The 13204-nt window shown below is 42.4% G+C and overlaps 1 protein-coding gene across 1 annotated transcript; it reads right to left on the bottom strand.

The window, feature by feature from the left end:
- Positions 1–885: 885 nt before the first annotated feature.
- tlr3 (toll-like receptor 3) lies at positions 886–8679 on the bottom strand. Its single transcript, XM_029749902.1, has 5 exons — positions 8409–8679; positions 7562–8056; positions 7054–7251; positions 4643–6495; positions 886–3646 (listed from the first exon to the last, which is right to left on the bottom strand). The coding sequence occupies exons 2-5, from the start codon at positions 8021–8023 to the stop codon at positions 3418–3420; spliced, it is 2742 nt and encodes a 913-aa protein (XP_029605762.1). The 5' UTR covers positions 8024–8056; positions 8409–8679; the 3' UTR covers positions 886–3417.
- Positions 8680–13204: the final 4525 nt, after the last annotated feature.

Genomic DNA, 13204 nt, shown 5'->3' with positions numbered 1-13204 from the left:
GTGGGGTAAGAGTTGATTACCGCTGCTCTATACTATTTCCAAACATTTCTGACACACATAAAGGACTCTGGCAAGACTAGCCCTTGGGGACACACATAGTCCAATGTGTGTCCCCGAGCATATACAAATAGGGTAATATCACGTAGAGTATAATGCAGAACTGATGAATTACTGGCTGCTTATGAATGAAAATATGATCGTGTAACTAATAACCCACTGGTCAAAAACTGGTTGAATCAATGTTGTTTCCACGTCATTTCGTCACCAAAAAGCTATGTGATGACGTTGAATCAATGTGGAAAACTGTTTGGATTCATTTTTTTCCACCCAAATTTGAACCTAAATCCAATGACATGGTGAATTGTTTTTGTTGATTTGACGTTGACAACTCAACCAATTGTAAATCAAAACTAGATTTTAAAATTGTTTGTGCCCAGTGGGAGTGTTCATTATCAATTGAACCAGGGGAGAAGGTTAATTTACCAGCTGTATCTCAGTAGCAATTAGCCTGTGAATGAGGTTGTTGCTAATATAAATGCGTGAGAAAGGCCAGTGTTTATCCCTTTTTCCTTCCTTTCTTAATCCACAAACCCTTGAAGTAAGCCTCCTTCTTTCTTTAAAATGAGCAAAGTTTAGTTATTCCTCTCCTTTAAAAAAAATTAAAGTTAAGGAATGTTTTAAGTGACCCAAATGCCAACGGCTTACTTTCAGGGTCCCATAGTTCCTGTGCCGTTGGTTAGAAGTCAGTTTTAAGGATATGGCCAGAAGCTGGCTAGTTTTTGGAATGCTTTTTTATTTTTTAAGTTATTCCTCGAAATAAAAAGAAAATGGGAGAATGTCACATTTAAAACCTAGCTTTTTCCTCGACCACTTGAGGGCAAAGGATTTAGGATTTCAGTTAATTTGTTTATTTTTTCACAAAGTTTTGAAGTAAAGACTAACAATACGAATGTCAGAATCCAACTTTACTGAAAACTTTAAAGACATGCTGAACAGCATACTGATGGAAAAAACAGAATGTGTTCAAATATACTTGCAGTTTACTCAAATCAACACTAGGTGTCATGAGACAAATACAGACATTTTTGTTGAACCATACTCTATTAAACAAAATTCTAACTTTCAAGTAAGTGTACAAAAGTGCTGAAACAAATATTTAATATAGAGTTGTCCCAAACCCTTAACCTGAAATGACCTAATTAAAGCAGTTCCCACAGTGGAAAAATAAGAATATGTAGGTTTGTTAAAGTTCTAAGTTCATCTGACATTTCGGTTATGAAGAGAACATTACATGGTTAATGTGTGCAATAGTGGGTTATTTTACAGTGTAGTTGTAATACTCCTGCTAGCAATACTAAAGTAATGCTATAAAATAACCCTACTGTAATTGACCATGAAACCACATTTTAAAGCATTTTGTTAAGTCAGTGATCTAATCTGTCAGTGATCTGCAAATCACCTTGTAAATAACTACTCATTATGATTTGTAGATCAGTCAATGATCAGCGACTGAGCAAAATTGATGCTCTCAAACATGGCCAATACCTTCTACATCGGGGTCGGCAATAGACAACCCACGGGCAAAAACCGTCCTTGAAGTGTTTTTTTTGGGGGTCCCCCAAAGTTATACTTTTTTGTTTTCGGTCAAAAAAGACTGAAGTCAAGAATTCCGCTAAGCGTGTTTAATTTAGGAAATCTGTTCCCAAGTATTCCTATGAATAATTTTTTTAAAAAGAGACCTGATCGTGTCTCAATGTAATCAACATAGAAAATTGTTCTTTTCAAATACAAATCACTTTTTGGGCTTAGACGTGGTCAATTTGCAGTGTATACATTATAATTACTGTATGTTCCGGCCCCCCGATCTAGTTGCCTAACCCTGTTCTACATCAAATGAACCCAGAGTTTCTGTGCTCACCCAGTTTTTAACTGCCAATACGCTGTACAAGTGACATTGTCCTACGTCATACTTCCTGGTCCTGTCCCCTAATCTTTTGAATGGGCTTGACGATCATATAACCAAATTCAAGGGTTAAAAATAGACTGCTATAAAAACGGTAGTTACAACAAACATACACTTCCATGAAACAGTGTGGCAAGAGACACCATGTACTGTACAGTATAGTGCAAAAACATGTTGGGTCCATTTAGTCAAATGTCACCTGTACAAATGAGTGCTAGGTCTAAGATATGTCTCATTTCCAAATCCACACTGCAAAAAGTTCTTATATCTTATATTGACTGATAATTCACTTACAATTAGTGATGTGTTTTTTCTTACCAAGCTAAATGACGTTTGATAATTTAGCTTGGTAAGAAAAAAGAAATTTTTTTTATCAATCACTCAGTATTATAAGATATTTAGGCTTGCTTAGATTTCACTTTTTACACGTCACTCGGCTACTGAAACTGTGCCACTTAGCCCATTAGGTCCACTTTGTCGTTCAGCGGTTAAATGAGACTTGCAATATTGCACACTTTCTAGTGTACACTTCCTTGTATCCTTGACCATTGTTTGAAACCTACAGTATTGTACTTTCAAGTAGACTTCCTTAAAATCTTAGCCACTGAATGAAAGCAACAGTAGTGTACCCCGTTAACTTTACTCTGAACCATACAATGAGAGCAACAGTTTTTTGCACACTTTCCACACCCTTACACCCACTGTCATTATTTAAGAAATATAGCCACGTATTACATAAACGTAATAACACCGTCCGCAAGCGCAGGGCTCTCCAGTGGGTGGTGCGGTCAGATGTCCTGGAGGGCACACTGCCTGCCCTACAGGACATCTACAGCACCCGGTGTCACGGGAAGGCCAAGAAGATCATCAAGGACCTCAGCCACCCGAGCCACGGCCTGTTCACCACACTACCATCTAGAAGGCAGAGACAGTACAGGTGCATCAAAACCGAGAGACTGATAAACAGCTTCTATCTCCAGGCCTTCAGACTGTTAAACAGTCACCACTAGCCGTCCTCCGCCCAGTACCCCGCCCTGAACTTTAGTCCCTGTTACTAGCAGGCTACCGCCCTATGTACAAAGTCATTGAACACTGGTTGCTATGATAATGTTTACATCCTGTTTTACACACTTCATATGTATAGTACATACTGTATTCAATTCAAGGCTTATCCAATAGAACTACTGCTGTGCACACCTTTTCTATTCATATAGTGTCCATACACACCATCAAATACATACAGTATATATTCATATTCCAAACTCTGACATTTCTTTCTTTACATTTTGGGGATTTGTTTGTATTGCTAGGTATTACTGCACTGTTGGAGCTAGAAACATAAGCATTTTGCTGAACCTGTGATAACATCTGGAAAATGAGTACGTGACCAATATAACTGATTTGGCTTAAGTCAAATTTTCAGTACACTTCTAAGCATAATGGCATGGAGAAAGTTACTGCACTCGGTTGGTGGTGCCCAGGGCGATGCGGAGCCTCTGGTGGAAGGCGGGCACCCTCTCCCTTTGCAGGGGCCAGTTGAGGAGGCAATGTGGACGAAGCATGCCCCTGCGCAGGAGCAGACAGCGGGACAACTTGTAGTCCTGCACGTCCTCCAGGAAGACCAACACCACCGAGTCCCGGCTGTCCTCGATCACCTGGTGCAGGGCGTGGTGGGCCATGAACCTGGGGGGAAAGGGAGAGAATGGTGGGAGGTGAGGGGAAGGAAATGGGAGGAAGTGGTTTTCAGGGAGAGGAGGGCAAGGGAAAGGGGAGAAACGCAGAGAGACAGAAGAGGGCATTTGTCAGAGAGGGCAAGTAAAAGAGGCTCGAAGTACAGAAGCATAACAGGAATAACATTTCAGATCTCAATCATATACATGTAATTGACACTTATCCAGAGAGATGTGCAATCAAATCAAAAGGGTGAAACGTGAAAAGTGCTACAATAAAATACAATCAAAGTTTAAACAAATAATAATCAATGAATGGCAACATTTAACACTGGTTTATACTGTACTGTTAGAGCAGCTTCCAAGAACACAGATTAAGCCAATAACCTCAAAACTTCAAGGATATAGACAGAAACACCTGCCTTGGATCAGTGCTGTGGGGATACTTTAAATATACATTCTTCACTTAGACATTCTTTGTGCATTATGGTCCATGGCCAAAAAAAGGGTCATGAGTTCAGAATAATTGCATTTTACATTTATGTAATTTAGCAGACACTCTTATCCACAGCGACTTGAGTTGTGGGTGTACTTACATAGTTTACACATTATAGAATCTTTTGAATCATTATTGAACTCAAATATTATTATTTTTCCGATGAAGAAATGGTTATCCAGACGCTAAGAGAATTTTCTGTGTAAAATGTTTTTTTTTTTTACTGCTTGTTTGGGTTTCATATCTTCTTCCAGAATTGCCTAAACTCACTTCCCCTGTTTGAGTAAAACTTGTTCAGTTTAATTTTAAAACAGTAATAATACCATGATGTTTCTATCATAACACATTAAAAACGACATGATTTACTTTCATTTCCTGAAATAAAGACTCCTGCAGATTTTCCAACCACTGTCCTTAATGTTCTCTTTTCCATGATCAGTGACCACACATGCTCTACCAAAGCTTATGTAACGTGCATGTTAGAAAAAATATAACAATGTTCATTTTACTTACTGTCGACACATGGAGTCTTCGAGAAGAGTTTCGGTGACCACAAATAGTATTTTCCTGGACCTTCTCATATTCTCCACAATGGACTCCAGTCGTGAATCACCTGGCACTGCATCTCGATCCAGCAAATAAAAACTATACCCCTGTTCGTCCTCTATGGGGAGCAAGCTTCGTTCCACCCAGGTTTTATCCTTTGCAGCATGAATGACGAACGCGTCATAGTTGAACTCTCTCCCCTCCCTGGAACTGGCATCGCTCAATCCGAGCGTACGGTTGATCAGAACGTTCCAGTAGAACTGAATCCTCCAACCCTGGAAGCGCACTAGGAGTGAGGTCACCATTAAGGTCAGGACCGCAGTGCTGGTGAGCACATAGAGCGCCTGGAATGGTGTCATGTCCAGGCAGGAGAGCCTGTCGAACTCCATGATTGAGCGGTTGTAGTAGGCTTGCGGCGTGTTGCACACATACTCATCCCTGATGCCCGGCACACTGGCGTTTGTTCCGTTCAGCCACGCCACAAACCACAGGATGCTCTCGCAGGTGCAGTCGAACGGGTTCTTCTCCATGACCAGCTGGCTGAGGTTGGCCAAAGCCGGCCCAAACACTTCCTTCCTCACTGACGTGATTAGGTTCTTCTGGAGCCGAAGCACCCGGAGTGACCCCAAGTCGTTGAAGACTGAGTCCTTGAGTTGGTTCAGGATGTTCCCACTGAGGCTGAGCTCTTGAAGGTTGGTTAATCCATGAAGGGCCTCCTCAGGGATCTCATCCAGACCGTTGAAGTCCATCTCCAGGGCAACAAGGCTGCGGAGCCCCCTAAGAAACAGCACCGGCCCACCCGGGTTGGCACTCTTCCACAGCCGGGCCAAGTTGTTGTGCTGAAGCTTCAGCACCTTCAGATTCTCTAGTCCGTCCAGAAGATCAATTTTGATGTTGGCGATGTTGTTGTTGCTGAGGTCCAGGATGGTGAGGTTGGACAGAGGCTTGAACGGAGAGGTATTCATATACTGGGTGCTGGTCAGAGCTCTCCCCAGCATCAGAGTCCTGAGAGCGGGCACATGGACGAAGGACATAGGGCTCAGGATGAGCTTCTGGTTGCCGTTAGAGAGGTAGATCTCCTGTAGCTGGCCCAAACCCTGGAACTCTTTCCCCGTCAGAGTCTGGGAGATGGAGTTGTTGCCCAGCAGAAGGGTGGTGAGATTGCCCAGGCTGGAGAAGGCTCCAGGGTCTAGACGGGAGATTGCTGTGCGTGTAAGCTTTAGCGTAAGAAGTGGTGAATCTGCGAGGGACACAAAGGTCTGGTTGGTGATGATTCTGAGCGCCATGCAGCTGGTCCCGCTCAGGTGGAGTTGGCGGAGACTCATCAAACCCGCAAAGGTGAACACCGAGATGTTTCGAAAGGCAGTATTCTCCATGCTCAGGCTCTCCAGTGCTCCTAGTGGCTGGAAGGAGAAGTCGTCGATAATAGGGTAAGAAGAAGTGTGACTCTTCACCAGCGCCATATTCAGGTTGAGCCGTGTCAGATTCCCCAGCCCGTGGAAAGTGTTCTTAGTCAGGTGCTTGAGGTTGTTCTGCTCTAGAGAAAGAACTTCCAGCATGGGCAGCCACTGGAAAGAGCCGTCCCCGATCTTAGCTATGCTGTTGTGGGATAGATCCAAAGTAGTGAGGTGGGTCTTCCCCAGGCCTTTGAAGGTGGTGTTGTCTAGTGTAACTAGCTGTGTCTTCTGGAGGGAGAGGCTGCGGATCGCTGTCCCAGAAAGCTCTGTGCAAAGTTTAGACGTGAGTGAAGGGCCAAGTTTGCTCCCATTCATGACTAACTCATATATGCTTGCAATGGGCTTCAAGCAATCAGGCTCAAACTGCAAGGGGAAAAAAACACTGATTAGTTGCTGATTAGATGCTGGACAAGATGCTGCCATAGACTGTAGATACGTTGTCAAAAGACCTTGAACCTACAACTTCCTACTTATTTATAGTATCCCATTGGGCACAAACTGGTTCAATCAATGTTGTTTCCATGTAATTTCAACTAAATTACGTTGAACCAACGTGGAATAAACGCTGAATTGACATCTTTGGCGAGTGAGCTGTCGCATTATTACAACCTTTCAAGTGAGGCGTTGAGTGATCCAGTTTTCACTACCATTGTATTTGTCGGGACCCTGCCTTGCTCCGTTCCTCTTTTGCCTAATTTGGCATCAATTAGTTTAATATGAAAATGTTGGTTCAAAATGCCCTAGATGTTAATTTGGTGGCTTTGCACTACGCCTAGAAAATAAGAGAGGAAACACTGAAGGGATCTTGACAACATAAAAAAAGGTGTGATTGGTTGAGCATGGTTCTTATTCCTAGTGTCAGCAGCTGAAAGCATTAACATACTTTTATTTCCATTTTCATTTTCACAGGTTCTTTCGTACCTTTGCTAGAGTTATTAGATTCGACAGGTGAAGGACTCGTAGGGATGAGGAATTTCTGAGAAAAGAGAAGTCATCCTTTCTGATGGTTGATATGCTGTTGCTAGACAAGATGAGAGTCACCAGGCTGGGAAGCTGAAGGCAGGTGCCCAACTTGGCTGTCTTCAGGTCATTTTTGGACACGTCCAGCAGTGTCAGACTCTGGTGAAAAATGGAAAGATATTCTAAGAGGGTTTGAGAGAAAATGTAACTGAGACAACTGCAATCAAATCATAATTTGTCTATGGTTTAGGCTTAAAAGAGAATAACCCAAATCCAATTCAATGGATGGTAAATGAAAGAAACAAACCAAAAAAATGGTCACAAAATATTGTCCTGAAGAGTCAAGAACATCCCCCGCTCTCTCATCTGTATCATCATCATCATCATCTAGTACTGTATATCATCATTATCAACACATCCACAACCCCTGCCATCATTGTCTGCACCATGACACCAGGCAGATCCCTACCTGTAGGGCAACAAAGGGCTCTCCCTGTAGCTTCAACCTGTTGCCAGCCAGGTTAAGCTCTGTCAGATTGGTGCAGTTGCTCAGGTCCTTCTCCGTCAGCTGATGTACCTCGTTGTGCTGCACGGTCAGTGTCCTCAGCAGGCCCAGGGTCTGACACAGGCTGTCCTCCAGCTTGGTGAGGCTGTTGAAGCCCACGTCCAGGTGCACGAGCCCTGGGTAAGTGGCCAGCGATGCTGGGGGTAGCTCCACCAGCCTGTTGTGGGAGACATCCAGGCCAGTGATATTCCAGGGCAGGTTGGGAGGGATCTCCTTGAGGCGGAGGTGTCTGCAGTCGGCCCAGCCGTTTCGCACCTGGCATTCGGATTTCTGATGCTTTTGAGAGGCGTGGCATAGGGTAGGGCCAGTGATGAGGTCACCCAGATTGACAGCCAATAGAATGAGGATTATATCTGGCCAATTCATAGCTTCAGGTGGTTTAACAGCTTTTTATAAAAACTGCAAAAGAAATGGATAGGTATATAGTAAGTAAGCAGAGCTATATAAAGAGTTCAATTATTTGGCAATGAATATTTGTGAACAGGTTTGGCAACGTCTTTTATATGGCGATGTATCATGAGTCATCAGAGAGAGAGAGAGAAAACATACATAGCTTCTCCCATATAGTATACAGTTGCACTATCAGAGCCATTGTGTCATCTTGCACACAAGATAATCACAATCTACATTTTAATAAATTGAAACAGTTAAACTGACAGCTGCTGTAAAACTCTGCAGAACAAAATAAGCTACACATTGGCTACAGAAACCTATTCGATTCTAACATTTGAAAGAAGAAAACAGAACATACCCGCTGTCGTTTATTGAGACGGAGAGTGGTGATCGTCAGTCATTTTGAACGTAAAAGTTGCAGAGTTATATACACAGTAAATCCGAGGAAGCATAGAAAGCTTTGAGACATGAAGCGGAGTGTTGTGGAAGTGAAATGTCACGGATCCGCATATCTATAGCAGTGCGTTGTTCCGTCAGACGATTTTCAGTTTCTTCAAAAACGAAACTGGCAAGGTTTGTGGGTACATTTGGATCTTTGGCGGCCACTATCGTTGTTGACGTGATGGCATTGGAAAGATGACCCAAACAACTGTGCAAACCTTTTAAAGGCGTCACCTTTGAAAGTTTCTGGTTCATGTCCGTGTCTGTGTAGGTTATGCTAATATACTTTAATAGACATGCAATTATCAGTCATAGAAAATATGAATTATGTTTAGAAGATAGTTTTCCATAAATGTTTTTTTTTTTTTGCTCACTGTTAGGACACTTGAAGTAAGCCTATAGTGAAACATGTGCATCGCTTTCATTGCCCATCCAATTACACAAGAGTCTTGGTGAAGTTGATAAACTGTCTAGGGGCCACTTTCACAGACTTCCCTCACTAGCCTAGATTTTTGCCTTTTGATTTAAAAAAAACGATACATAGATTAAAGCTATAGTCTGCGATTGGTGCATCAATTTGTTTACTTTTAAACTAATGATATATTGATTCTTGAAGAATATAATATGTAAATGCCAAATGACCTTAGTTCAACTGAACCCAAAATATAATGGCTATTATTAATTCAAAGTCCAAAAATTGACCAATTGCAGACTGCAGTTTTAATAATATTTGATGAACTTAATGTCAATGACTTGTTCAGCCTTGTGATAACTGCAAAGCTCACTAAACAGGGGCTGCAGGTAGCCTAGTGGTTAGAGCATTAGGCCTGTATCCGAAAGGTTGCTGGATTGAATCCCCGAGCTGACAAGGTAAAAATCTGTCGTTTTGCCCCTGAACAAGGCAGTTAACGGTAGACAATTGTAAATAAGAATTTGTTCTTAAACTGACTTGCCTCGTTAAATAAAGGTTACACAAACAGACCATTTCTAAACATTACTGGCTGTTGTCCAGGAGATGGCGATAGTGATCAAGCAAAAAGTTAATTGGAAAATGTGTAAATAAAATGAATAAAATAAGTAGGTTGCGTGATAGAAAATGACTCAAGTCAAAGTCACCCAGTAAAACACTATTTGAGTGAAAGTCTAAAAGTATTTGGTTTTAAATATCAAAAGTAAAAATAATTTCAAATTCCTTACATTAAGCAAACCAGACAACACCCTTTTCTTGTTCTTTTAATTTACAGAGGCACACTCCAACACTTAGACATAATTTACAAACTAAGTATGTGTGTTTAGTGAGTCCACCAGATCAGAGGCAGTAGGGATGACCAGTGATGTTCTCTTGATAAGTGATTTTACTGTCCTGCTAAGCATTCAAAATGTAACCAGTACTTTTGGGTGTCAGGGAAAATGCATGGAGTAAAAAGTACATTGTTTTTTTAAGAATGTAATAAAAGTAGTAAATTATAAATAGTAAAGTACAGATACCAACAAAAAAATCTACTTAAATAGAGAACCTCAAATGAATTGTGGAAACAAGATAAACTGTTCCATTACAACAATCTACCATTTCCTTAAGTCTATTTTCATTTCCCTTTTTGGTCCATTCTTTGTGTATCGGGATTTCCCCCTCAGTCCCCCTCAGTCCCTAAAATAGCAGTTTATCCCTTTGAAGAGTAGAGTAAGACAAAGAGTAACACAAAATTCCACAATTTATTCCAAAATCATCATGCTATGAATTCATCTGAATCTAAGTAGTATACAATAGTTTGGTAAGTAAACATAACTCTAATTTCTGCTTTGTCATAGTCTGAGATTTCTAACTTCTCTGTGGTACTTTTACATCCCCATTCACACTGACTAATATGAATAAAGTTATTTCAGTTGAATTTACACAAACTTACATGTGAGGGGTTCGTTTGGCTACCAAACGTTCTGGATTTCCTTCTCTATTGCTGACCAGGAAGTGAAAGTAGACCACATTGTGAATTTACAGAACCCAATGTTTTTTTAATTACCATCTGAATCAGAGGCATTGTGTCGACAAGAAGCAATACAATCTCACTCCTCGAACTAATCCGTTCCCCCGTCTCTAGGAAATCCCACAGGTTTGTGTCAAATCTAATGATTGACAGGGGAGTCAACTATGCTATCCACTTCTCAGCACAGGTTTACTCAATTGACGAAAGGAGCACCAGTGATGTCAATTTAGCAATTTTGTTGCTAGATTTAGCAACTTTTCAGACTACCCTGGCAACTTTTTTTTCAAACAGCACCTAGAAACAAATTTAGCTACTTTTAAAAATGTATTTGGAACTTTTAGCAACTTTTGAAAAGTGACTCAAACGCTAAAATGCATTTTCCCTCTAAATGACACAAAAACGATTTTCTCTGTCACACACTCAGTCACAACACACGTGCCTGGCTGCAAAAGTGCATTGTTGGCTGACTGCAGCAGCAGTAGTACGGGATCGACGAGCCAAACCCAATGAATATAGTTGGTCACGAATGTTTGATCTTGAACAGAACTTGCAACATCAATCAACATGTCTCAATCAAAATTGTACAGCCAGAAGTACAGAAAAGAGTCTGTACCTGAACAAATGTCAAATCATATTTTTCGCCGAGATGGCCAGTCAATTTGAGTAACATTATTGTGTATTCTACATAATGATGTTTTACGTTATCACGCAATGACATCACAACGTCATTTAACAACTTTTAGCAACAAATCAACCTGCCTCTAGCAACTTACCCTGAAAATTAGTTGGCAACACTTGGGAGCACACCTCCGCTTTGCCTGTCTTAGAGCTGTAATCACCAAGATTCTATAGGCAAGTGGTTTTCAGCCCTATCCATTCTGAAACATTGGCATTCAAATCTCAAATAGTGACATTTTTGTTATAGTCCAGCACAAACACACCTGGTTCAACTAATCATCAAGCCCCTGACTTTTTGAATCAGGTATGTTAGGAGTGTTAGTACTTGTAGTCAGTGGCGGTTCTAGACCATTTCAACTGGGGGGGCCAAGCTGGGGCCAGTTGTACTGTTAGAGGGGCCAGTTACATTAGACGTTATTGTTGTCACATCGTTTTCTTCACTGCATTGCTGGCATTAGCAGGCATAAGACCATGTTCTGCGTTGCCACTGTCTAATAACGGATGTAAAAAAAGAACGATAACAAAAATTAGTTATGTAAAAATTATTTCATACTCCACATTTAGGGGGGCCACAAGGGGGTCCAAAATTGTTGTCACAGGGGCACTGCCCCCCCCCCCCCCCCCCCCCCAAACTGCTAGTGCTTGTAGGGGCTTCCTTACCAATTGACCATAGCCACTGCCCAAGCCTGAAATGTGGCTGTTTCAGACGCATACAGTCCACATTCGAAGTTCCCAAAAGCCAAATGGCAAAACATTCAATGAGATCCGGGGATATGGTGCAACAACAAAAAAAGGTTTCTTCTTCTTATATATATACTGCTCAAAAAAATAAAGGGAACACTTAAACAACACATCCTAGATCTGAATGAAAGAAATAATCTTATTAAATACTTTTTTCTTTACATAGTTGAATGTGCTGACAACAAAATCACACAAAAATAATCAATGGAAATCCAATTTATCAACCCATGGAGGTCTGGATTTGGAGTCACACTCAAAATTAAAGTGGAAAACCACACTACAGGCTGATCCAACTTTGATGTAATGTCCTTAAAACAAGTCAAAATGAGGCTCAGTAGTGTGTGTGGCCTCCACGTGCCTGTATGACCTCCCTACAACGCCTGGGCATGCTCCTGATGAGGTGGCGGATGGTCTCCTGAGGGATCTCCTCCCAGACCTGGACTAAAGCATCCGCCAACTCCTGGACAGTCTGTGGTGCAACGTAGCGTTGGTGGATGGAGCGAGACATGATGTCCCAGATGTGCTCAATTGGATTCAGGTCTGGGGAACGGGCGGGCCAGTCCATAGCATCAATGCCTTCCTCTTGCAGGAACTGCTGACACACTCCAGCCACATGAGGTCTAGCATTGTCTTGCATTAGGAGGAACCCAGGGCCAACCGCACCAGCATATGGTCTCACAAGGGGTCTGAGGATCTCATCTCGGTACCTAATGGCAGTCAGGCTACCTCTGGCGAGCACATGGAGGGCTGTGCGGCCCCCCACACCATGACTGACCCACCGCCAAACCGGTCATGCTGGAGGATGTTGCAGGCAGCAGAACGTTTTCCACGGCGTCTCCAGACTCTGTCACGTCTGTCACGTGCTCAGTGTGAACCTTCTTTCATCTGTGAAGAGCACAGGGCGCCAGTGGCGAATTTGCCAATATTGGTGTTCTCTGGCAAATGCCAAACGTCCTGCACGGTGTTGGGCTGTAAGCACAACCCCCACCTGTGGACGTCGGGCCCTCATACCACCCTCATGGAGTCTGTTTCTGACCGTTTGAGCAGACACATGCACATTTGTGGCCTGCTGGAGGTCATTTTGCAGGGCTCTGGCAGTGCTTCTCCTTGCACAAAGGCCGGAGGTAGCGGTCCTGCTGCTGGGTTGTTGCCCTCCTACGGCCTCCTCCACGTCTCCTGATATACTGGCCTGTCTCCTGGTAGTGCCTCCATGCTCTGGACACTACGCTGACAGACACAGCAAACCTTCTTGCCACAGCTCGCATTGATGTGCCATCCTGGATGAGCTGCACTACCTGAGCCACTTGTGTGG

Source organism: Salmo trutta, chromosome 4 (assembly GCF_901001165.1).
Source record: "Salmo trutta chromosome 4, fSalTru1.1, whole genome shotgun sequence".
In the NCBI taxonomy this organism is placed as follows: domain Eukaryota; kingdom Metazoa; phylum Chordata; class Actinopteri; order Salmoniformes; family Salmonidae; genus Salmo; species Salmo trutta.
Note: the sequence above shows the minus strand (reverse complement) of the source record. Positions and strands in the feature narration are given on the sequence as shown.

Bases quoted from the DNA above. Each gene is read 5' to 3' on its own strand.
- tlr3 (XM_029749902.1), bottom strand. From the start codon at position 8,023: ATGAATTGGCCAGATATAATCCTCATTCTATTGGCTGTCAATCTGGGT. The intron at 7,252-7,561 runs GTAGGGATCTGC...ATTTTTCACCAG, and splicing joins AGCCCTTTGTTGCCCTACAG to AGTCTGACACTGCTGGACGT. The intron at 6,496-7,053 runs GTACGAAAGAAC...TTCCCCTTGCAG, and splicing joins ATCTAATAACTCTAGCAAAG to TTTGAGCCTGATTGCTTGAA.